The sequence below is a fragment of the Sander vitreus genome, chromosome 11 (genome assembly GCF_031162955.1).
Source record: "Sander vitreus isolate 19-12246 chromosome 11, sanVit1, whole genome shotgun sequence".
Taxonomy (NCBI): Eukaryota; Metazoa; Chordata; class Actinopteri; order Perciformes; family Percidae; genus Sander; species Sander vitreus.
The window spans coordinates 12,106,195-12,132,854 of NC_135865.1; the positions used below are offsets into that span (position 1 = coordinate 12,106,195).

General features: G+C 40.2%; 1 protein-coding gene across 2 annotated transcripts; it reads left to right on the forward strand.

Moving 5' to 3' along the window:
* Window positions 1-133: 133 nt before the first annotated feature.
* On the forward strand, window positions 134-26,294 carry map2 (microtubule-associated protein 2). 2 transcript variants are annotated; one of them, XM_078261653.1, is made up of 12 exons: window positions 134-237; window positions 367-3,519; window positions 3,644-3,886; window positions 4,350-4,487; window positions 5,524-5,585; window positions 6,934-7,065; window positions 7,258-7,399; window positions 7,960-8,016; window positions 8,341-8,642; window positions 22,392-22,473; window positions 23,717-23,829; window positions 24,509-26,294. In XM_078261653.1, the coding sequence occupies exons 1-12, from the start codon at window positions 219-221 to the stop codon at window positions 24,728-24,730; spliced, it is 4,665 nt and encodes a 1,554-aa protein (XP_078117779.1). In that variant the 5' UTR covers window positions 134-218; the 3' UTR covers window positions 24,731-26,294. The 2 variants fall into 2 exon arrangements, with proteins under 2 accessions (XP_078117779.1, XP_078117780.1); XM_078261654.1 differs by having other exon boundaries at window positions 379-3,519.
* The last annotated feature ends 366 nt before the right edge of the window (window positions 26,295-26,660 follow it).

Below are 26,660 nucleotides of genomic sequence, written 5' to 3' on the forward strand. Positions count from 1 at the left end.
TCTCATAACATTTCATTGTCCTTACAAAGAATGACAGAAATGCTATTCTTTTTGTATCTGATGTTTTGAAAAGTTGCATGGATATCTATCCCATCTATTATTGCTTTTTTCCCATAAATCAGCATCACAGTTGCCTAATGCCGGTTCCGTCACATACCATCTCATATTCTCATCCATCTGTGACTTGGTGGACCCCATAATCTCGCCATACTTCAGTGATGGCCGTATCATTGTGCTGTAAGTTTCTGAGGAAAGCTTTGCCTGTTTCTGTGATAACGGCTTTCCCAGTCCCTAGCTTACAAATATCTCACTCACAGCATGCCAAAGCATTACTTTTCTATGTTGATCAAAACAGCCAATTTACAGATGTCATTTCAGCTTTGAAGATGGACTCAGACAAGCAGGGCAGTGAGAAAAGTGGTTCCATGAGCCCCGACAGCATTGGATCGGAGAAACGGCCAGAGGAGTTTTTTGAGCCCCAGATGCAAGGGTTCTTTGCTGGTGAACGAGTTGTACCAGAGAGCCCTACTATGGATATATCAGAGAGCCCTACCATGGATATGCCATCCTTTGTACCTCTGAATGTTCAAAACCAAGCCAAAGAATCTGCAAAATCACTCACACTTCAGCCTGCATTTGGCGAGCCAATCACAGTGTCAGAGAAACAGCCATCAGTGGAGGTGGTGGACATCAGCAGCATCGGTGCTCCCTCTCTTCCCTCGCCACTGGGAAACAAAGTTCAAGGAGAAGACTTAACAAGGGCTGCTCCAGACAGATCTGGCATGTCAGCATATTTTGAAACCTCAGCCATTGAGGTTGATGAAGCTCCCCAATGTAAGGGTGAGGGTTATTACGAACTGAGCCGATCTGGTGAAGAGAAGAGTAAAGTTGATGCCAGGCCTCAGGAGATCAGCTACAGCACACTTGCTGAAACTCAGGATAAACTGGATGCTAAAGAAAGTAAAGCAGCAGACACTAAAGTGTTCACAGTTCCTGACAGGAGTAATGAATTAAGGCTTTCCCCGGGTAAATTGGCCTTAGAGCAGAGGAGCTACTCACTTAACATCACCATTGGAGCAATGGATCCGAGCGGCCAAGGCAAACCTAGAAACTTCTCCCCACTGGCCACAGATATCATGTCATACACTAGTGGAAGTCTAGATGAGTCAGCAGACTACCTCCCAGTCACTACACCCTCCATTGATAAGCCTCCATCCTTGCCTCCCCTGATCCTGGAGACTGCAGCTTCCATCACTTCAGATTCCTCATCTCCTCCACGGACCACTGAGCCACTTTCAAAGCCCAGCCCTGAACTGGAGTCGCCAGAATCACCACAGCACCTTAAGAGCACCTATAAAAATGGCACAGTAATGGCGCAAGACTTGCCTGAGATGCTGGACCTTGCTGGTACCCGTTCCAGACTGGCGTCAGAAAACACTGACCCAGAAATCAGCCGGAGAAAGTCAATTCAAGCTGATTTCCCAGCATTCGCCGATGACCCACTGGCTAGCTTAGTTTCAGGGGAACTAAGTCCCGGGGCCAGAAAGAGTGACAGCCAGCTGGAAGAGATGGGCTATTGTGTGTTTAGTGAATATTCAGGACCCATGCCATCACCTGCAGATGTGTTCAGCCCTACAAACATTTCTGCACAGGTCTTTACCCACTCTGTCCTGCAGGAGAAAGTGGCTGAGCAAGCTAGAAAGTTAGGAGTCAGAGACACATCTGTGGAGGACAAGAGCCAGCCATCAGGAGTTGCTGATGTCACTGAAGAGAAAGACCAGAAGCAAGTAGAAAGAAAAGATTCTGGTGAAGAAAAGGGCAAGGAGGTTGAAGATGAACAGTCGAAAATATCTATAAGTGAGATGCCACCTGCTCAGCCAAGTGAGTTCTTTGTGACACCAACGGTCACTGTGACTCTAGAAGAAGGCGGGAGGTCCGTGAGTGAGACTGAACGACAAGCCAGTGGGGAAGGCTCAGTGTCAGAAACTGAGATTGCCGACTACGAGCGGCAGATCCGCAAATTGGAGATGGAGGACAGGCCTCTCAGTATGGAGGAGGAAAGAGAACTGCAGGAGCTTAGGGAGAAAGTGAAGTTGGTCCACCAGGAGGCCTATGAGGAAGTGGATGCCGAAGATGTGTACCAGCTGACCGGCATGGCCAAGGACCGGATTGCCAGGCCTGTCAAAACTTCACCTACTTCGTCTGTGGAGAGCAATATCGATGATGACAAGCTGCTGTCTCCAGTGCTCTCACCTTCAAAGCTTAAAGAAAGAGAAGTGTATGGTTCCCCCAAAAGAACAGTTTCACCAGTGGTAGGAATAAACAAAGAGAAAGAAGAATCAGAAAGAAAGATGAGGGAAGAGCAAGAGAAGGAAGCAGCCGAGAAGAAACTGAAACAAGAGAAAGAAGAGGCAGAGAGGAAAATCAGGGAAGAGGCAGAAAAGCAAGAAAAAGAAATGAAAGAGAGAGACGAGAGGGAAAAGAAAGAGAAAGAAGAGGCAGAGCGACTACTTAGGGAAGAAAAAGAAAGGAAGGAGAAAGAACGGGAAGAGCATGAGATGAAAGTAAAGGAGAAAGAGGAGATAGAGAGGAAGGAGAAAGAAGAAAGAGAGAAGGAACGAGAAGAGAGGGAAAAGATGGAGCAAGAGGAGAGAGAAAGGAAAGAGAAAGAGGAGAGAGAGAAGAAAGAAAGAGAGGAAAAAGAAAGACTAGAGAAAGAGTTGAGAGCAAAGGAAGAGAAAGAAAAGATGGAGAAGGAACTAAAAGAGAAGGAGGAGAAAGAGAAGACAGAAAAGGAATTGAAAGAGAAGGAAGAGAAAGAGAAGATAGAAAAGGAATTGAAAGAGAAGGAAGAGAAAGAGAAGATAGAAAAGGAATTGAAAGAGAAGGAAGAGAAAGAGAAGATAGAAAAGGAATTGAAAGAGAAGGAAGAGAAAGAGAAGATAGAAAAGGAATTGAAAGAGAAGGAAGAGAAAGAGAAAGTGGCTGAGATGGACAAAAAGGTTGTAGACAAGCCTGAGGAAAAAACAACCATGAAGCCTGGGGAGAAAGAAGCTGAAAACCCTGTGGAGGCTAAACAGGGGCAAAAGGAAGGTGAGGAAGATGTGTTAGAGAAAGCAGGTGCAGGAGCAGCAGTGGTAAAGGAGATCCCAGAGACTCGTGCTGCCATCGAATCAGTGGTGACAGTTGAAGACGATTTTATCACTGTGGTCCAGACCATTGATGAAGCAGAGGAGCCGGGACACAGCGTTCGCTTCTCCGGTCCACCTGAGGCTGAAGCCCTTGGTGTCGCTGCACAGAACGAGGAAGAGGAGGAAGAGGAGGAGTCTGTGGAGTTGGCCCAAGAAGCAGACATGGAGGCTGCAAGTCTAGAGGAGGTGGTAGATGTTGCTGAGACCCCTGCCTCCCCTGAGAAGGAGGCGCAAACCGTAGAAACTGAAGGACCGACAGAGAGCTACGATAGAGATGAAACCACCATGGACGACTCCATCTTGGACAGCTCCTGGGTTGACACACAAGGTGAGATCTTTTTAATCATTTATTCCTTCATATTGCTGTTTTTCCCCTTTCTTGCCTCTTCTTCTTCAAATAAACACATTAATACTGTCTTGTATTTTTCATGGCCTGCTTTGCAACACTGCAGATGATGATAAGAGTATGGCCACTGAACAGATTGAGCCTTTGCCCAAAATGTCCAGCCCAGTCAAAAAGCCTGCTGTGGTCCAGACCAAGCAAACACAAAAGAAGAAGATGGAGAACCAGGAAAAGCCAGTCAAACCAAAGGCCAAGGGAGGGCGAGCTAAAGGCAGAATCTCCACACCAGAACGCAAACCCTTCCGCAAAGAACCTGTCTACATCCCCAGAGAGGAAACCAAGAAGAAAAAAGGTCCTCATCATTTTGTTTTCCTTTTGAACTGTTAAACTGTTCCTTGTCAAAGTAGTAGTTACTTATAAATGTTGTAGTTAAAGGTTTTCACTAACCATATATCTTACTCACTGCTCCAAAACTGTAGTGCTTGCAATAGAATGGATATTATTATACACTCCTTGTCCTGTCCGTTCAGTAAAGCCATTTAAAGCACTGGCTTGACTTCATCATGTGTCTAAATTGGGCTCTCTGCTGTTCTAATTCACTGAAAACAGCATCTTGTGATTTATTGCTTACCTATGCAACAGTCTCATAATAACTCACTGACACATTCATTTGAGTCAGCTATTTTTAGTATAGTTCAACAAATGCGACAACTAAAAATTGTTTTTTGGGACTGTTTATCCTGCAGCATTCCATATTTCAATATGGTTCAGTGTCTGTCTCTGCTTTTTGTTGTGTCTCTGCTGTCCTCTGGTAGCTGTCATAAGGAAGGCCGAACTCACAAAAAAAATGGAGATTCAGAGTCAATCCCCATCCAAGAGGAGTTTGATGAAACCAGCCGTCCGCCAGACCCGCCCCACCCAGCACCACTCCTGTCCTAGAAGGAGACCCACAGGTGACACATTGCCTTGGTCTGTCACACAATTGCTGCTTTCTGCTGGAGAGCCAACAATTCCCACTGCAACTTACTTCCACTGTTGGCTTCAATTTGGTTTTGGCATCCATTTTGTTTTGTTGGTTACCATGGTTTGCTTTTGTCATTTGTGTTTTGTTTTTGATCACAATAAAAATTGACTGCCATTCATGTTTCAGTTGCCTTCATTTGTTTTTGTGCACATCCTCTCTTTGTTCTTTTAAGAGCACCTTAGCACCAAGCTGAAAGCATTTTTTTTTTGAAGTTTGTGTTTTCAGGACTGAGTGAACACTTTCCAAGTACACTTCTACATCAATACTGCAATGTCAGCAAAAGCAAGCTTTTCAGCTGGTGTTAAGATGCATCCTTCTTCCTTCTTTGCTGTTTCCATTTCCAGCTATCTGTTTTTATGTTCTCAGTGAGCAGTTGGTGGTCTGAAGCTTTGTCCGTATCATTTAAAGGTTGTCTGTTAGGTGTGAAAAACCTATAAAATGTTCCTGACCTCTCTGGTCTTTAACAATTACATACCCACTTAGCTTTTTTCAACCTATGGTTGCCAGGCAACTAGTAATCCATGGTTTTGTTCTATAGAGCGGATACCATAAAGAGGCAGTTTGCACTTCATTTTACCCTGACGGGCTGAATTCTGTGTCACTGATGATGAAAGCTCAGTATACTGCTGCACTGCCCCAATTACATTATTTTCCGGGTCGCCTTACGTAACACAAAATCCCCCATTCTGTGTGATATCTTGCCAAATCTTTGCAAAACAGAGCTCTCAAGAGGGGAAGCAACCCGCTCCCACAGAACATGCGATGTGTCATATAGCTAACCATGCCAGGTTTGGGAACACAAAGTTTTATTTATACGTCTGTATTTATGAGAACCAAATAAGCTCACTTATACTTCAAAGATGGACATTTCAAAGGTTCTTACTACTTCCCCTTAAGTGTATGACGGTCAAAACATGTATGTGTGTTCTAATGTTCCTGTAATTCTGTTTCTATCTCTCTCTCAGAGGCGCTACCAGACAGTCGTCAGCCTCTCAGTGTTGCCAAACAGTCTCGCGACAGAGCATCGGTGAGTACACTCCAGCCATAACAATGGCATGACCTCTGGCTCAGAAATCCCTCTGAGAAATACCATATAGAAGCTTTACTGGCAGACAGCCTGAATTACCAAGTAGGTTTGCAGTAGGACAATTCAATAAACGTCAATCAGGACAAACTGAAACTGAAGATAGAAAACAAAACTTTTTCCTAAACAGCAGTTACTGATTGTTTTGTCTCCTAACAACTGGACTCTCCAAAATGATATCTGCTGTCACTCATCGTTTTGTTGTCCTATAAAGAGCTTTAGAACAGAAATGTTGGTAAACATGAGCACGCTGTGCACAATTTACTGACATTGTATTACAGTATGCAATAATGCATTATAAAGTCAAAACCTCTTGCTACTAATATAAAACTAATGCACAAGTTGCCTCGTGCATCTTTAATGCAGACTCTGAAACAATAAACACCACATTCATTAGGCAGAATAATTATCATTAGAATTGAGACTTATTAAAAAGTTGTTACATATTTTCTCTTGTGACTTCCAGAGCAACCTAATCATCTATTTAGATAAACACATTACATACTGTTTAAGCGATTGCTGTCTTCCCTCTGTCTATCTAAGCCCTAATCCCTGCATGAATAACAGTGCATTGCATTTCTGTATTTACACCACTATTTGTTTTCCTTTGTATTTTATTTTAAAAAATGGTTACGTTGATTGTGTTTGCTTTTTTGTAAAATTATTATATTATATGTATTGTTGCATTGTTTAATGGGGTTTTGCACAAGTAGCACAAGGCAGATCCATTTAAAGCATTTTTTTTACTGAGTGGGTGTCGAATTATCCTGTGACATTTCTCCAACGGCTGTGGTCGTGACTCCATTTTACTCCTCCACCATGGTAATGGCAGTTATGGTGTCTAAAATAACACAGTTTCTGCTTTCCTTAAATGTCATGTCATTACAGCATACTTTAAGTGTGTTCTGTCACTCTGAGCCCACATCTTTTACTTTTGATTTACAGACGTTTTCTAGTTCATCCATGTTACCATGGTCTGCAGTGTAACATGAAATCTTGTATGAGCATGATAAACAATATTCTTCAAATTCTTGTTTTTTGTTTGGCATTTTGATGTCATATCTTTCTTAACAGACATGTTCACAATGAATGTGCATGAATGGATGTTGTGATGGGCTAGTATAAAATTTAAACACACAAGATCTGATACTAATACCTCATCCCTCATCACACAAAGGATACATGAGATCTTGATAATGCATGTTATTTTCACCACTCTTTTGTCATCCTGTGTCCGATATTTTGGTGCCATACTACTCACCCGCCGGGCGTCATCGTTGTACCATCTCAGTGCCATGCCCATCGTTTGCCACTAACAAAGATCCCCACCTCCATATCCAGAGTGGCTGCCTCATTAAATAGACCTCGCCCATCCTCAGCAGAGCCTCAGGGCTTCCCAGTATTACAGAGATTCATAGCCAAGGTAGGTAAATGGTAGAGTGGTACTGGCGCTGCAGAGATTCCAAAAAGAACATAAAACATCTATATATTTTTACAATATTTTCCCACCTACACCTGTTGTTTCACCTTTTATAAAAAAATAAATAAAAATAAAATACACAGCCTCACTGGCCTAAGGATCTACTTCTTGTCTCTGGTGTTGGTTTCCCAACAGGACGGTGGATCATGGAGCCCTGAAAAGGGGTCCTCTGTGCCACGGCATGCCTCCATTCTGAGTCGCCGTGCATACCATGACCAAGAGGAGAGCTCCACCTCCATCACCAGCTCCGGCTCCACGGCTCCTCGCAGAGCCACATGTAAGCTGCAGCTCCTCTAATCAACTACTTCACAAAGTATCAGTATTTGGTAAAACCATCAGCAAGATGCATCAGCCTCCAGTATGAGCCACAGCAAATTGATTACCAATATGAAAGCAGATACTGTACCAATGCTGATAATTGATAATTGATTTCTTGAATTTCACTAAAGAGAGCTGCCCACCCCCTCTGTTCAACTAGCTTTTTTAACTCAATGAGTTTGTTTCATCTGTCTTTCTGAGAAGCTAAAACACATTCGTTGGTTTTATGCGGGTATCTACTACTCAACTACTAAAATAGTAGAACGGGTTTTTTTTAGCATTAAATAAGACACTGTATGCTGTATTCTTCTCTCTCCAGTACTCTTTCACCACCTCTATGTAGCTATATGCGAAAGTGTTTTTGTGTTCTATTTACACTTGCCTTTAGCACAGATAAAGGTGAATTAATTTGGAATTGGACATCCAAGAACCCCTGAATGTAATTTTCTTCTTTCTTTATTCCCCCCGCCCATTACCCCCTTAATAAATCTGAAACATTTCCTCTTTTGCCTCCTTTAGCATTTCGTACAGAGATGAGGGCAGAGCATAGGACAGGACGAGCCCCTAGCATGACAGGTAGGTGGGATTATTTATACTTCTGTCATTATGATTGCTGTATTGGATAACATTAAATTGGATAAGCACAACTTAATTAACTAGTAACTCAGTGTATATGGATAAAATAGTCTGTGTTTCAGTGTCATGAAATACTGTATATCTGGTGGTCTGAGAAGTGACTTTGAAAAAGCTAAAATCTCAGCATCTGTTGAAGTAACAATGGACTCTTTAACTCTGATTTCCCATTCGAGACATTGACATTACCGACATTTCCAATAGTTTATAAAACAGCACCTCCTCAGCTATAACCTTTATCCTTATATTCCTCCCCACCAATTACAGAATCAGTGCGCTCCCGTTCGGCTCGCAGTGGCCACTCCACCCCCCGCACCTCTGGCTCCATAGCCATCACCCCAGGAACCCCTCCCAGCTACTCAGCATCCTCAAGGACCCCTGGAACCCCACGCTCCCTCAGCTTGATTTCCCAGGAAAGGAAGGTGGCAGTGGTCCGCACCCCACCCAAGTCACCTGCAACCACGCCCAAGCAGCTCCGCATTATCAACCAGCCACTGCCTGACTTCAAGAATGTCAGGTCCAAGATTGGCTCCACAGAGAATATCAAGTACCAGCCCAAAGGAGGACAGGTGATGCTCTTCTCCCTCACCTCCTCCAAAACCTGTAGTTTCTAGCTACTTGCTTATTTCATTCACCTCTGCAGTGTTGCATTTCTGTGTCTACTTGTTGCTTTTATTTTTTATTTTTTCCTACGTGTCTTTGTTTTACTAATGATCTCAGAGATGGTTATTGTCTTCGAGAAGTCTATTTTTGATAGTTCATGTAACATACAGAAATGATAAAAACTTTATCAGTACCCCCTTCTGTCCATATAAATGTAGATAATCAACTGCATACAAAGAAACTTTGTGAATATCTCCTTCCAGAATATGCCCTGGACTCTGTCCTTGAACCATAAAGCAACAGCACAGGGTTAAGTGGCAATAAAAGAAACAGAGAGACAACAACCTTACCTGTATCTATGTATAAAGAAAAAAATCTGTAGACTATATACCATTCGTATGCACTGAGGCCAGCTGTAAATGTCCTGGTACTAATTGAAAAAAGGTTGTTTTTTTTGTTACGGAGCGAGGACTGCCAGACCCAAAAATGTAGACACAAGGCGGCAGTGCAACGTTTGAGGATAGGAGAAAGAACACGGAAAACAACAAAGGGAGACCTGAGGATAGCAGGCAGGCAAAAAAGATAATAAAAGTAAAACTGGTAAAAGGAGCTCACAGCAAAGTGGGTAGAACAAACAAACAAACACACACACTCACACACGCACGCACGCACGCACGCACACACACACACACACACACACACACACACACAATGATCTGACAAAGACAACACAGATACTAAATACACACTGGTAACAAGGGTGAAACAAGAGACAGGTGACACGAGGGCTCAGGAACAGGTGAAACACATCAGGGCGGGGCAGACAATCACAAAGGCAGGAAGTAAAACAAGACATGACATGGGAGAAACAGAGACTACAAAATAAAACAGGAAACAGAAGCATAATCATACACAACGATGAAAACAGGGTAACACGCAACAGATAACGCAGGCGACAGAATACAACCAGGAACCGGGGAATAAATTAACACAATAAAACAGGAAAAACTATAACAGAAAACCACAACCATGATATTTTTGTCTAACATCTTCTGGCTTTTTCTTTGGCCTTATGTTTATTTCCCATGGCCCTTCTCTCCTACCTCTCCACACTCATTGTCTTTTAGTCTCTTTGCTACCTCTTTCCACTGTAAGTCCCTAAATCATCCTGCTGAAAGAATGATGTGTTGTGGAAGAGAGAAAAAAATATTTTCTCAAACTATTTATTAAACACAGAATGTGCGTTGATTAAACTTATAAAATAAGTAAAAAAAATCTATAAACTTTTTAAAATGGATATATGGGAATGACATTTTGCTTTTGATATTTGATATAAATAATACCATCACTCAGCAGAAATTATTTAACTAAAGATTTGTCAAATGGCTATAGATAAGATCTTTAAAGGGCTGTCCATGTTACTCTGATGGATGTGTACAGAAGTAAGCAGCTGTTTGACAACACGTTAACCATAGGCAGTTATAGTATATCAAGGTTCTGTTGCTGTGAGGTTTGTATAGACTCCGTCTGCCTTTCAATGGTCAAATATTGCTTAAAGCAGATTTAACATGATTCTGATAAAACAAAAACCCAAATGTACCAATGTGCCTCAGTTCTCTGGCTGTATTGCCATCCATGAATCAATAACATGGATTATTAGGATAAAAGCTGAGATGGAGATTGTTTTTAAGAATGATTTCTCCACAGTTTTCCCGTTGATAAGATCTCAAGTAAAAAGCAGGCCTCTATGATAAATCGAGTCAAATATGTACTCATGATACAACACGAGGACCCAGATTTTAATAAGCAAAAAAATGTGACCTGACTTTGACATCTCGGCGAGTGTTGGAGCTGTGAGCCGTATTTGTCCTTTCAGTTTTCCCCCCAGCTCTGGGAACATAGGACAGCACTTCAGCTAACATAAATCTGCATTTCAAGTCGTGTTTTCTATTGCTGCATAGAATCTGCATTAGCAGGGTGTTTGGGAGTGTATACCCTACAGTTTGACAATATCGTGTTCCAGTCTGAAACACAAAGTCAGCGCTGCAACAGGAAGAACAGTGATGAAAACAGCAGTGTGTCTGTAGCCATCAGCTCTTACAAGCCTCCCCTGATGACCTGATTAGGATTCTAAGTGTTTGGCTGACATCTTTATGACTTACCAGGTCTCTGTGCTGCTCTGTGCAGCCAGCCACAAAATAGGGAGGGATCATGCTCCAAACACCTGCCTGACATCTGCAGGAAAAATGGCCTGAGTTGAGTTTCAGTGCATATATATATATATATATATATGTATGTATATATATATATATATATATATATATATATATATATGTATATATATATACATATATATATATATATATATATATATATATATATATATATATATATTAGGGCTGTCAATCGATTAAAACATTTAATCTAATTAATTACATACTCTGTGATTAATTAATCGAAATTAATCGCATACATAATTAACGATGCCTGAACCGATACTTTTTAAGAAAGTAAAAAAAGAAAATAAAAAAAAAGGGTACTAAACAACAGTTGGTGACATTAAAGAACGGCTTGTTTATTGCTAAGGCCATATGGTCAAAATTAAATGATTTAATAATAATGTAACAATAACAATAACTTATTTCACTAGTAAATTGCTGTTGAACGACAACCAAAACAACAACCAGATAGGAAAAGGACATTTACAATAACTTCAAATGCACCACGAGGCTGTAGTTTACCAGTTTCATTGAACGCACCGTCTGTGTTGTTTCTCCGACGGCAGCTGCAGATTGTTACATCCCGGTGTTGAATCCTCTACAGTAAAACACAGTCAAACTTTACACCGTTTAGCGTTAGCTGTCAGCATTTTAACCGTGTTTAATCCAGCTACTAGCTAGCGGTAGGCTAACGTTAGCTGCTGTTGAGTATAGTGTTAACTAGCGTCACATGCAGCAGGGTTTGTGTTTCCTGTAACGTCTGTTTCAGAGCAGCAGAGAGAAGCGCAGACATATCAGTGGCACCAGATTTTCGTCTGTATGCAAACGTCAATATGGAAAGGATTAATCTGCGTTCATTTTTTTTAACGCGTTATTTTTTCTCAGATTAATTAATCGAAATGAACGCGTTATTTTGACAGCCCTAATATATATATATATTTTGTCGAGATAGATAGGAGAATACGGGCCCTTTGTGTGTGCTTGTGTTTAGCTGTGAGCATGTCACACTTTTTTTTTTTTATACATCTGATATCTGTAACACAGTGTGTCTTGTAAGAAGGTTACCTCCTCATTAGATACACAGTCATTTATTAATTTATTTCTTATGGCATGGTTGTGTGTGTGTGTGTGTGTGTGTGTGTGTGTGTGTGTGTGTGTGTGTGTGCGCGCGCGCGTGCACGTGTGTGTCACCCCTAGGTGGCAGTAGGTGTCTCCTGTCAGACACAAAGCAGTAATGGCAGCTTTTGTCTAAACATAGAGGTGACTGTCTGGGCAGAGCAAGTGATTCCCCAGCTTCTCTTTGGCCACAAGTTGCCTAACACAAAGTTAAAATTTTATCTGCCTCTTAAGGCAATGGCTTTATGGTCTTTTGACGAGAGGGCTCAAGGTGTCCAAAGGCATATGTATGTTTTATGAGATTCAGAAAGAAGTGTCTAGAAAAACCCCAAGGCATCTATTTGTTTGTGGATTTAACTAAAGCACCTCCGAAAGGGGTGAATAACTACTGAATGTGAGGACAATAATAGAAATACAACAAAAGAGTTCTGGCATTTGAAAACAATATATTCTGTATACATTATTTTGGTTAATTCTACATTGATTTATTATATTATTATACACAGTCATTTTTAATGTCGTCCCTTTTCCATCGTTTATCTGTGTTTCTTGCCCCCAACGGCACTAGGATTAGGCACTAGTTATGGTTAGGGTTAGGTTCCTTGGAGGCAGCGGTCGCAGCGCAGTTGGGGGCAAAAGACACCATCGAGCTTTTCTGTCACTATTGGACCCCTGTGCTTTATACCAGTATAATAGCAGAAAATATAGACAGAGGATCCTCCTCAAGACATTATTAATGTGGGATCACATTTACCAATAATACAATTTGACTATTTTAGCTCCAAAGTCCCTAAGTGTTAACAAGCCAAGCTAAACTTCAAAGTGATGCTGTTTTAAGGTTCATGCAGTCTTATTAAAACTATCTAAACTATCTGCTGTTGTTAACAGAGATGAGTAGTTCATGTAGTGGTTTATACAGTAAGTACATTTACATCCACACTATTATTCCACTATTATTCTGAATATGACAATATTCCGAATTTGATACAGGTCATGTAAACAGCATATTCGTTTGGATATTCCGAAGCAAGGCATTTTTACGAAAATAGCATTTTCCGATTAAGACGTGGGATATGTTGGTATTATTCGGGTTTAAGAGGCATTTTTTGGACATTAATACAGCGTATTCAGAATATGCGTGTCAATCAGGGTTTTTACTGCAGTTTACGGCTTCTCGCCTGTTTACGGCTTACTGTCAGCTCTGTGCGTTGTTCTGGTTGTGGTACACAAACCAACCAGCCAACAGTTTGCAAGGCTGTGGTAGAGATGCATACACATAAGAAAGGAAGGAGAAACACAGCTATACTTTTAAACATTATGAAATACTTCAATATCAACAGGTTTTTGGATATGCACAAACATTGCTACGCTGACATTTTCAAGAAGGTGGTTGAAGGACTGAAAGAGTGACGCTGTGTTCGCATGGTCAGACAAGTCCGCCACCAGTTGTCTTTTTTGGAAATAAGGTAAAAAAAACGGAATATTATGTGCATGTAAACGTAGTCACTGTTGCCACTGAATAAGATGTGTAAAGATGGCAGAATGGTTATTTCATTACCTTCTGTCCTTTCTTCGAGGAAGAAGATGACTTCTTCCTCGAACAGCAGAATATTTGAAAGTGTATAGTAAAATGGAATACAAAAGCCACCTCTAAGATCATCTTTAACTTCCTGCACACAGTTAGAAAATTGAGAATAAACAAGCTGGCTCTACTGTGGTTCTCTTCCCAACCCACTTGTATGTCTTGCTCCCCGCTGTGACTGATTCTTCTTCCTGAATTACCCTTCTGTAGCATATTGCTGTTGTCATGCAGTAAGCTCCTATTTCCACAATGGCAGAACTAAGAAATTAAGTCATGTTTTAAGCTCAGTTCCAATTAGGTTTTCAGTATTCTGGTGGGTTTTGATTATCTTAGGGATAGTCAAATCCTCTCCAGCCATAGTAGACTATGCAATATTTTAGTCACCCAGAAAACGGTTCACATGACAGCAATATACTCCTCTCCTGATCTCTAGTAGTTCCTAGCAGCTCCATGGTCCAAGTAGTTCCAATTTCCAAGCAGCTGTAGTGAGCTTTCCCCAGCCAATAATAGGCATCTGCCCCGGCCACTGACCTGTTCAATGATTGTCCTCATAGAAGCACAAGGACCAAAATGTGCCAGCAGAGGCCAAACACAGGGCCTCTTGGATCTGGAAGTCAGTGCTGCGCCTCATCTCCGTTACTCTGTGCCTGTCAGCGGCACACAGTGTGACCTGGACCCGAGACCTGCTGGTACACCTCAGCACTGTTAATAATGGCACCATGTGTTTTATAGAGCCTAGTCTTGCATTGCAGTCCTATCTCCACAGCGCTGTGGAGATAGGACTGCAATGCAAGACTGGCCACATACATATTTTATTTATTTATTAAATTAATTTATAAAATAAAGTTAACTGTTCACAGAAACGTGAGCTATATAAATTAACTGGATACATGGTTAAATGTAATTTGCTCTTACCAGTGTATTGCCCTGTGTACTTTGGCAAGGCCCAAAACATCCCAGCTAGAGAGTAAATGCTGTAAACATATTTTTTGTAAATCTTTACAATCATTCCCTGAAAGAACCAAGCAGGCCTGCCTTGTTGCACAATCCAAATTTTCTTCAAAACTTGCCATTTCAGTGTGTAGCTTGCTAGCTCGAAGTTTGTTTTGTTTCTCGAAGCGAACAGAGGCAACACACAGAGCGAAAGGTGAGGGACAGCCGGCCCGTGTCAGGCAATTATCCTGGAAATATACTTCCGTTGATCTAGACTATATAAAGCCTGGTAAAGACTGTGCCACGGAAATAATTGAAAACCTTTACAGTGTTTTATTCTAATTAATTATGGTATTACAGTTAATACTTTGAAGATAATATTGTTGATTGATTACATTTGCATTTTAATAAGGCATTAATAAAGTCAAAGCAAAAAAACTAACATTTAATGAAATCGTTTATTTTACCAATTCATAATTCTGTTAACTTTTTCTTTTACACGATTAATTGATATTGGATTTTTGAATATTTTAATGAAGTCCAACCCACAGAGCAGCAGCAGGAGCTGTTTGGACAGCTGTTGTAGGAAGGATTCATGATCAAGCCAATCAGAGCTCCTGCTCCGTAGGTTCAACTTCATTCAATTGTAACAGCAGGTGCCTACAGCTTTAGATTCGAGAGGTTTGTTTTTAAATAAAGTGCTTATTTAATAGAAAATGTTTAGGCAGGAAACAAATTGTCAGATGGAAATTTGATAGGCAGACCCATAAGTAAAGTAAATAAAGATATGTAAAAATATGTAATTTTGCAATTCCATATTTATAAACTCAGTTTATGAATGCATCATTTCAATGTATTCATTTATTATAAGTAAATTATTTGATTATATTTGAACTAGTAAAAATCTAAATTTATTTGAGTGGCACACTCCAGGCAGTTGTTTTCACATTTAAAGGAATGCACAAAGCTTCTGGCCTGTTTATTAGCTTAACCATGATGGGAACGCAACAATAGCCAGTGTGAATGATAGATTGTCTGTTCCACTGGTTCGTGGGACACTAAAGTTGGTGAGAAAATTTGAGTTTGGAGGAACTCTTAAAACATATGCTGCAGGGTTTAGCACGAGACTGCCTTGCACCAATGTTAAGTTTTGATAACTTTTTAAAGACTTCTTTTATTTCTATCAAAACTCAAATCAGCAACAGTAAAGGGCATGCCATTTATCTACATGAAACCTGTTTTATTGCGTTGTATTTCAGTATAATCTATAGTTTTATACCCTGTGGTGTTATGACAAGCATTCATTCCCATCCACCATACCATGTAAGAGGACCCATGCTATCTCTCCATTTCTTTAGATTCATATTTTAAACAAGAAGCTGGACTTTCAGAGTGCAAAATGCAGCTCCAAGGATAATCTGAAGCACTCTCCCCATGGAGGAAATGTATGTACCTTCTGTCGTGACCAATTGTTTTCCCCTCTCCATTAGATGGAGGAGAACTGTGAAGACCATAATTTAATTCTTGTTTGTTCCTACTGTATATTTTTTATTCCAAGTCCACATGTGCAACAAGGCTCTTCTTGATGTGCTTTACAAATCTGTATACATGGATAGCTTGATGGTCTAGTATCATTTAGTAGTACCTTAGTTTGTCTTTTACCCACACTCCCTATTTTTCCACGGCAGTTTGATTCTCACCCTTGAACCTTATATGTAATTCATTGTCTCCCTTTTCACACTTTGTGTGGGGTTAACCAAAGTCACTTTTAAAGCTTAGCTTCACAGTTGTTCTATTAAGCATTATATGGTACTCACATACATATGAGCAGCCAATAAAAACATAGCAACTGGTCTGACAGCTTCTGCTTTAAGCCACCTTCTTGATGTGAGAGCAGTGTCATAAAACCCAAAATAACCCAACTGGTACTAAGGTGTCCTCATGGTTAGAGAAGTGCCAGATGACCAAAACCATATGCTGGCAAATGTCTGCCGTGCTCAAATGTCCCTGAGCAAGTCACTTTATTATGTCCTACCATCCTCATCAACAACTGTGGCTTGACTTCCCATTGAATGGGGCTAAATAAGAAGGAAATATTACCCACATAAAATCGCTGCCATCATTTCCTTTGGTTAGTTTCCCATATAAGCCTTTAATACTCTGCATATTGTGTCTTATTGTGTTTGGTACTTAGTTTTCATTATCAGCTATTGTAGTTGTTCCCAGAGACTAGTAGCTGATTTAGCACCGAGTTAAATGCGTCAAAATTCTAGCTTTTGCCTTCCCTGGTAATGGCTCTGATTTTCACTGGTGATCATTTTCTTCATGTAGAATTTTGGATTCTGGACGTCACCCAAATGAAATTTGGTTTGACCTGCCTGCTTCCCTTATTTTTTCTCAATGCCATCAAGGGAATAAAGGATTAAGCATGAATCGTTTCCCACAACTCAGAGCAATGTGAGGTTTTATGGGTCTGATGATGCTATACGGGATATATAAATCTGTGAATCTTCTGCTGTCATTGTTCATTTACAGTGCTGCACTGTGGACAGGTTGTAGTCAAAAGAAAGAAAGGGCTTAAGCATCTATATTATTTTAATTAGCAACATCACCCATTATTAATCATCATAAAGAAATGAGTGTTTCTCTGGAAAATGAATCAGGTTATGTACAGCTTCCTTTTTAATCTCTATAGTTTTACTCACTCCAACATTCAGGATTGCATATCCTACTATTATCACATACCAACCTTTGTCCTCTTCCTTAAGATCAGAAGGGCAATACAAATACAAATTGTTCACTATGTGGCTCACTCAAAGGCAGGCAACAATAGTAAACAATGTGATAATTGGGAAATGAATGCATGATCCGTTAACCACCAACAAACCTTTCCTGCTGAACAACTTCCTCATTCAGAATTGAAGCGTCCTCTTCTTATTTTTTCATATGTGTAGTCTACTACGTCATATATACCTACATATTTAAGAGGTATATCTGTACTCAGATTCTATACTTTTGGTTGTATACAGTATATTATTATACTGGGTGTTACAGTATTTCAGAGTATTACTTTGGTACACTCATGGTCTCTCCTCTCCTTGAGACATCTTTAGTGCTTTTTCCGCAAAAATGCGTTGAAAGTGTATGTATGTAAGTCTTTCTTCTACCCAGTGTTGTTCCCATTGCTTCTACTATGCTGCTGGGTAAAATGTATTTGTTAGTGTTATGTACTGTACCAACTCTGCTGTGTTTGCATGTCACTCCTGCTTTCTCTCCTTGCAGTCACAGAGAGCCATTTATCATCGCAGCACACATATTTTATCATTCTTGCTCACTAAACTAGTGGTTTAGTTTTCACTGCTTTTATTTTGCATCTACTTGAGTCTGAATGAAAATAGTGCAAAATCATAAAGGAAATACTGGCAGTTCTTGTGGAGTTGTCTCATCTTGTGACACACTGTGTGATGTCAAGATTTCTAGAAGGTTTTGCATTCCTTTATGGATTCAAAGTATGTTTCAAAACAAATAAATTGCCGCTATATTTTTGAAACTTCATGATATTCTGCACCCACGACCATTTACTATCTACAAATCTCCCTGTGGCTGAAAGGCACACTAACTAGTTTGGTCAAGAAACTGGAACCTTTTGTTGCATTAAGTGTTTTAACAGATGTACAGTAATGTTGATCTCTTTAGATGGGACTAAAGTAAAGAGGATCCTCTTAAGGAGTCACCAGACGTAGCCAGAAACTAAGGCCAGGTTTGGGACATAAGCCAGGCTAACACGAAGAGTAAAAACTCATTTTGGCTTGTGAGAAGGATCTATCTTGTCTTTAGGGGGAGGTAGCAGGTCAACAGTATATGCCACATAGAAGTGGTCTACATCATCTGAAAGCTGGCAACCTAAAGATTAATTTGAGATGCAGCTCAGCGCTGTGTCAAGTTTTTCTAGTAATAAATCTGTAATAAACGTGTTTTAGTTTTGGCTTAGAAGATTATGATGGAAGTATATGATGGCCATTCTCATGCTCTTTTATGTCTCATAAGTTGTTGTAGGAATTTTTGGGTTGATACCATTTGTTACACAGACTGGTGCCAAATATAACCATTTTTGACCACTCGAGAATTGATAAATAATGTCAAAAATCTCTCAGAAATACCACATTAAGACATCAAAACCTTGAGGAACACCACAGAAAACTGCATGCTGTGATTTTGTATCAAAAAACGTTGACTTTGAAAATGTCTGCAAGAATTGCATTTTTTGGCAATTGGATGGTGAGCACTTCTGTTCTAGAAAATGCTCAGAAATTCTTCTATTGTCAATATACCAAGGATATACGTACATCCTCTGAATGTCCAAGGTCTGTAGTTTGTGGTTATACAGGTTCAAGGCTGTGATTATCCTAGAGGTCCCAACAGTTCATTTTATACAGTGGGGTCAAATTTCAAAATATGGTCTCTCACTATAATGAAATGGGTACTATAGGGTCTAACATCATCACACATGAATACAATTTGGCTCATTGAATCCACAAGTCTCAGCTTTCCAGTCATGGAAACCAAATGTATGCTGTATGACTGTTTAGGGACCCCAGTATGCATGCAGACATATTAAAATACAAATTTTTTTAGAATAGGCAAAAATATGTATGTATACTGTATGCAAAGAACTGCATAGTTTTTGTCCCAAACTGCATGGGATTAGCATAAAGTGGGCCTGTCTTTAAAAGGGAGACACGTTGGTACCCATAAAACCTATTTTCATGTAGATATCTTGAGGTGAGGACATTTGAAAATTGCCATGCCAGTTTTTCCTAAATTTAGCCTAACTTTGGTTATTTAGCTCTTTTCCCGACAAGCTAGCATGTCATAGAACCCCAGAACCTCCAGTGCATTACGGTCAAACAAACTCAGATGTCTATACCAGAATATTTTATATAGTGGGAGGTGTTTGAGAGCTTCTCCCACCTCATTCCTCACCTCCGCCCTTGCAGGTTCTCATCCCCAATGTTAAGCTGGACTATAGCCATGTTCAGTCTAGGTGTGGGTCCTTGGACAGGTGGGGCTACTCGGCAAGAGGTGGAAACGTGAGTCTTGGGCCGCAAGTCCATCGTCTCAGTGTTCATGTTGGTGTTATTTCTCCGTTGTGTCGTGTTTTTTCAGTGTTTCATTTTCCTTTTTCACCTCGCTTTACAGTTTATTGTTAAGTCACTCACTCATTAAGGCAGCTCACTGCTCTTAATCGACACAGCATTCCCCAGTAGTGGTTTGTGTCCTGCGAGTAATTTTGACACTAAACACTGAATGGCTCCTCCTCCAGCACTTGATAACATTCAGGACTGTTGCAGCATTCTACCTGTGATATTATATTTATTATGATTGGTGAAGTCACACTGTTTAAGCCTTAAAAAACTCTCACAAACACTTTTATTAATGTTTTGCTTGCATGTTTCATTTTTATTATACTTTACTCAGAAAGTAGACAATCTAAATGCATAAAAAGAGACTCTTGCCGACATCTCTCATCCACAACAGCACGCTGCATGAAGCACTGAGTAATTTCCATTCGGTTGTGTAGGTTGATGATAGCAAGAAGACAATTAAAAGGTCTTTCTTGACTTTACATCACTTCCATCAAGATAGTCTATTCTCATCAAACCTCTTTTTATTTGCATCTGGAAACTCTGGGTTACTGGGGCAACAGAGACATGTATCTTCTTCCTTCCAAGAGGTTTTGCGATTCCAAATCGTGTATCATTACGCATAAAAATGTACAGTATCATTAATTCAACTTAAAGAGACATCTGACGTTGATGGCATGTTTTGGCCAGCGGATGGAGCCAAAATTTAAATGATTTAAACAGAACACACTTTTTAAACTTGTTTACAGATTTTAGCAACTACCAAACTTCCTTACCCAAAAATGTAAGTAAAATAATCTCAGCTGTCTAATTATCCTCCACAATGTGTGAAACATGACACAAAAGTGTACTGTTCACTTTAAATCCTAGCTGCACAATTGCCAGTAATTGCAGCTTTTTACATGGGGAAAAACATGGGGCAAGTAACAAGGGAAAGCCAAGGCCACAGGGTTTGTGGCTGAGTTGTTGAATGGGTCAATCACTTGAGTGGATCCCCACAGCTTAATGAACAATACAATGTTGGAGATGGAATAGCACAGTACTGTGTTTCAGACAGTTACCTGTCAACTGGGAGTGTAAAATACAGATTTCTACAGGCAAAGGCTGTAATATTTGGCCCAATAAAAAATTATAGTTTGGTTGGGGTCTCACATTTGTGAGTGCACTGTGCACAGTGAACTCTGTTTGCACCCTGTGTCTTGGTTTACAAAATTAAGGCCCAAAATTAGCATTTGGAAAGCCATTAACACAGTCGATGTTTTCTAATTTAATGAAGAAAACTTTATATAGATGTATTTAATTTATCTAGGTCAAGTCTATTGTCAACTAGAGGTTTCTCATCTAAATGTTTCATCAGTTCTCTTGAATAACTCAAAAAGACGGAAGTTGGATATCATATTACACCACTGATATTATAATAATATACATATTATTTAAGCTCTAGGTACCTCTTATTAGAACTGACGAGGTGCAAAAATACCAAGTGCAGCTGAAGCAAATTTTTATGTTTTATAATGTAGGCCTATATTTGTTGTTACATATGCACTTGATACTCTGAGTGGACCGTTCCCATCCTGTCAGCCTGTAGTACCAAAACTATTACTAGGATAGTTTTTTTTTTTTATATAAATCAAGCAGAAAGATTCCAACTGTATAGTTGATGGATTTCATAAAGATACATTTGCTGAAAGGATGAGCCAATCTGCAGCCTGATGTTCACCCACGCTGACACAAACCACATCTCACCTCTGTCTGTTTAAACTCATGCTGCATATCTTTGCTTGTGTTATGCATGTGTAAGGGACTCCTGGTAGATGAACAGGCTATGGCACATAGTGTACTTTGTGCTCATGGTGTTGTGGTTTGTAACGTGGCTCACGACCTGCGCTGTTCATCATCGTCTCATTTTTCGTTTTTTTCCCCCTCTTAGGATATGTAAGAAAGCAGACAAAAATGAATGGAAAATCATTGGTTACAAAAGTCATATCAACTAAATCGGTGACTTGGCATAATGATTGCTGACCACAGGCGTGTCCCAGTGATTCATCTCAGGATGTGGTGTATCTCTTCCCGTTCATTGTGCTGTGTCTAAAGCTGTATAGCTCCGCTTCTTTTGCTGTCTCATCGCTTCACTTCTTACATATCTCTCTGTGTTTTTTCTCTTCAGATCCTCAGGGTGTGTCACATAACTGCATATCCTTATCTCCACTTTCAACTATGCGTTCCTACTTTACATTCTTCCTCAGTGTTATGATGTATATTTGACAGGTTTTCGGAATGTGCCAAAACATTTTTAGCTCAAGACACAGTTACAACACATAGCTTGTTTTCAATCTTGGTTTGGTTGGTTTAACAGACACCAGCAGTTTTGTGCACAGCAGAACGCAAGGACTGTTATTTAACAGTCACTGGTATTCTGCGCTTGTGCTCTCATGCTTGTGTTTTTTTTTTTTAAATAATAACATGCAATTAGATATCGCTGTGTTGGAATGCGAGAAAACTGCAGCCTTTAATTTTCAGTTGATACACAATTATTTTCTTCAAACAGCAGCTGCAGTTTAGTGCGTATCAGATACACTACATCCTTTCTCTATAATTCAGAAAAGAGAAGCTACTATTTGGATCATCTGTGTAAGCATTATTTGAGGTCAGTGGGAGTTCATAACCTCATTGTGAACTGTAAGCTCTGAACTTGTCTTTTCCTGACTTTGCTTCTTCCAGGTGATGATACAGAACAAGAAGATTGACTTGAGCCACGTGACCTCCAAGTGTGGCTCTCTAGACAACATCCATCATCGGCCAGGTAACAGTCGGATACAGTCTTACCTTGAGATATGAATTTATAAAGAGAATGTACAGCACTCTTAAGCACTGCTTAGGTCTATGTGAAGTGAGGTACCGGGCAGTTCCCAGGTCTGAATGTGTGTGAGGATAGAAAAACCCATATGTGTCATGAGCTGGCTCCCGTTCTATTTCTGTGAGGAGCAGCGAATCCTTAGAGAGTAGCACAATAGGATAGCCATTGTGAACTTTGACCTGCAAGGTGTGGGAAATTGCAGCTTGGCATCCAATCCCACTTTGTCTGGTATTATTACATTAAATCCCACTCAAGGACCCCGTTTGCACCTAGCATTAACATGCAATCTATATTTAAATATAACATCTGAATAAGGAAAGTCCATGGTAATGCAAGGTAAAAGCATCCAAAGCACATTGTGATCGGAATGTAATCTGATCAGCATTGTGATAGGATCTCAGCCAGGTGTAAATGCAATCCATAGAGTATGATCAACTTCTTGCAAAAACAAATTGACCCAGCATGTTGAAAGGTCAGCTAACCCCACCTCTTCCTGCTAGCTAACAAGTACTGTAGTAGCAGTGGCTAGCAAGTCTTCCCTCGACAAAAGTGGTAAAGAAGTCAAATTTGCAAATGTCTGGATCGGACATCATTATTAAGATAATTTATCCAGATACAGATGTAAATGGGAGCAAGGAGTCCCACAGGTGTGGTGTGCACTTGAACATGCACTGTGGATATTTGTTAACTGGCAATAAAGTGCAATCTAATTTTAAACTCCTGAAATACCACTCAGTCAGATGAAGGTCTGGCTCTGATCTGTTGAAGCAAGCAGTAAACTACATTAACAGCTGGATGTATCCATCCACAGGCGCCGTAGTGGGAGGTGTTGTGATTCATGCTGGCCTCCCTGTGTGTCTCTAACCTGAGTGTGTGAGTGTGTGGGGAGCAGAGAGGGTTTCATTTGGGTGAACTGGTCTTTGAAGTCAGTACTGTTGGAAGCAATAAAATTACTGTTGACCAGTAATACTGCAGACCTATTTTAACACATGCAAGCTCTTTCACTACAACATTACACCTCACTTTCCCAATGAGATCTGTTTCAACAGACCAGGATTTTGTATAAGCAAACCTTCAACCACCTTGACTTGACACCTCTATTCAGTTGCTGCTACCACTATGTGAACCTTAGTAGATATTTCATGTCAATTGTCTGTACAGTTTTTACACTTCCTTTGCTTCTCCCCAGGGGGCGGCAATGTGCGTATAGAGACTGTGAAGTTGGACTTCAAAGACAAAGCCCAAGCCAAGGTGGGTTCCCTGGAAAATGCTCAGCACACTCCTGGTGGAAGCTGTGTCACGGTGAGTCTCAGCTCCATGCTCCCAATCCATGATTTAAAGGAAAACAAGTTTTTGAGAGATTGTCTTACTAACCAGTTTAGATATAAACTCTTGTAAGAAACACTACCTCCTTCTGTTTTGAGTGTAATTTCCTATACGAGTCATGGTGCATAGAATTTCAGTTGCCTTAATTAGTCAATTAACCTGTAAAGTGAAGAGAATGTAGACAGAAAAACCATCTGTATGTGTATGAACATTATTGTAATCTTAAAAGATATGTGTCTGATATACTATATGGTAAAACTAGTGAAGTTGTGATCGAAGTGGATTAAGTATGCATGTAATATATATAAAGAATGCATTTCCTACAAGCCAATCTTCCAAAAACTTGCATTCCTTTATCTGCCTATGAGGGTAGCAGTAAAGGTATAGTATACGCCACTATCAAAAAGAAAAAATGTAGAGGTTAATCCAAACACCGAAGTTCATCAAGTATTCAGTTAGGCTCTGAAGTCAACATAGCCAAAATAGTGAAGTGTAGGAAACAGACTGCTGCAGTTCTCCAAAGTTACACTTGTTCTATTTGCATTTGTTCTTAAGCTGACTCACAAAGAAACATATACATCATTTTCACCCTATGTGATGTGAAAATTATGTATTTCTTCTCTACATCCTATGTCACACCACCTGCCTTTGTTAGATTGAGACCCACAGGCTGATGTTTCGCGACCAAGCCAAGGCACGAGTGGACCACGGAGCTGAGATTGTCGTCCAGTCGCCGGGCTTGTCCAGCTCCGTGTCCCCCCAGCGCCACCGGGGCAGCCACCTATCATCCTCCGGCAGTCTCAACGTACTGGAGTCGCCGCAGTTAGCAACCCTGGCTGAGGATGTGACTGCAGCTCTGGCCAAGCAGGGTTTGTGAACACTGGATCTCTGGATTCCTGCTTTGCACCCCGGACATCCTCACCCCGATCCCCTCAAACTTTTCTGCCCACACCTGCCACACCGAGGCCACCGTCAGCTAAACCACAGCCTCTCAACATCTCCACTTCAATATCCATCACTCAACTCTAAGTAGAGACTCAAATTAGGAGCTACTGTACTTTGATCTTCTTTATTTTCCAAATATGTGCTATTTCTGACTCATTTTCTTTTTGGCCTCTCTCTTTTTGAATGATGTTGCATAGAATAGTTTAGTCTGAGCACTGGTCCTAATTTACCACTAAATTAAGTGGTATATACAAAGTGGGGGACCAGGTGTTGGCTTAACTGGTCCTGGATCAGTGTTTTGAAGAAGCTGCAGCCTTTTTTCTACATTAAATAAGAAGTAATGTGGCCAGCACACCATGCAGCACGTGTTATTTCGCTCACTAAACATGCGTGCATGGATGCCAAACCCCCTAACAAACCAAGTATCCTTACTGCAAGTCATTCTTGTCATCCGATATATAATATATTTAACAAATATATATAGAAACATGTATAAAAAGTTCTTTGCCATCTACATGTCCTAAAAGGAACAGGAAGTGACAATATGGCTATAAAATATACCTGTAAAATTGCATTACTGCAAAAACTAGGTCATGTTAGGACAAGCATGTATTGATTCTAATATTAAAAGAGGCTATTTTGTAATCTAAAAAAAGGATTTTAGTAAGTTATTTCATCAATTATTGGATAAAGATTAAACAAGTTCATGTTTTGTAGTTATTAGTTGTTTACAGTGTAATGCTTGGTGACAGTGTCAGACAGCTGATTTGGTGTTGCTAAGGAAGGCATCTCAGTCCTGTTGAAGAGCATCATACACTTTGTACCTGCTCAGTAGTTCAATATAGACACCTGTTTATACATCAGAACACTAATCAACACCAGAGCTCATTCCACAAACCTACAGCAAAAGGCAGATATTGAGCTCACAGACGTTCCTCCGCTAGCACAGGCTGATGTTTGACTCATCAGGACTGTCTGTTGACGCTACGAATGCAACCTGAGATTTAGCAGAAGATGCAGCTACTCTGAATTCTGTCTGTCTGTGTGCGTTTGGTGCAGATCCCATGCCGTTTGACGACGTATGCTAACGTATCTGGATGTTTTGTTGCAATATGTGGGAGAAGAAAGTGGGGGAAAAAAATATTTTGAAAAAATCCATTAAAAAGACAAATCATGAAGAAAAATAAAAAGGCAGAGGGAACTCTGAACCTGTTAAATCTGTTAGAAAAAAGTGTTTGGGTGGTCTAGTTTCTTTTTCAGCCACCATTTGTGGTATATCCTGCCTCCTGCCTAATTACTGCCCTCACCTGCGATTGTTTGTTTGCTTCTGTGTTTTTTCTGCATACCCCATCTGCGTGTGCCCCCTTCCCACCTTCTGCTCCACCCTACAGCAACTGTAAATGTATTTAAAAGGTCAAGTAGATGTACGCAGTTTTTCTCTGGTTGATATGACACCAATTACAATAATTAATGCGAATAAAAAGGACAAAAAGTGATACTGGAGTACCGTTTTCTATTTAGATTACAAGACATGCTGTTAATAGTCAGAAGTTTGATTTTGGAAGTATGCTTATATGCTCTCATGGTAAGAGTTGGATGAGAAGATCAATACCACTCATGTCTGTATGCTAAATATGAAGCTACAGCCAGCAGACGATTAGCTTAGTTTAACATAAAGAACGGAAACAGGGAAACCACTAGCCTGGCTCTGTCCAAAGGTAACAAAATCCAGCTACCAGCACTTCTAAAGCTTACTAATCAACGCAATTTGTTTAACCTACAAAAAACAGTGTAAAGAAACGTACCAAGCTCATCAACTATTAGCTGTAGCTTTATATTTGACAGAAAGACATGAGAGTGGT

Bases quoted from the DNA above. Each gene is read 5' to 3' on its own strand.
- map2 (XM_078261653.1), top strand. The intron at 7,066-7,257 runs GTAGGTAAATGG...GTTTCCCAACAG, and splicing joins TACAGAGATTCATAGCCAAG to GACGGTGGATCATGGAGCCC. The intron at 8,017-8,340 runs GTAGGTGGGATT...CACCAATTACAG, and splicing joins ACGAGCCCCTAGCATGACAG to AATCAGTGCGCTCCCGTTCG.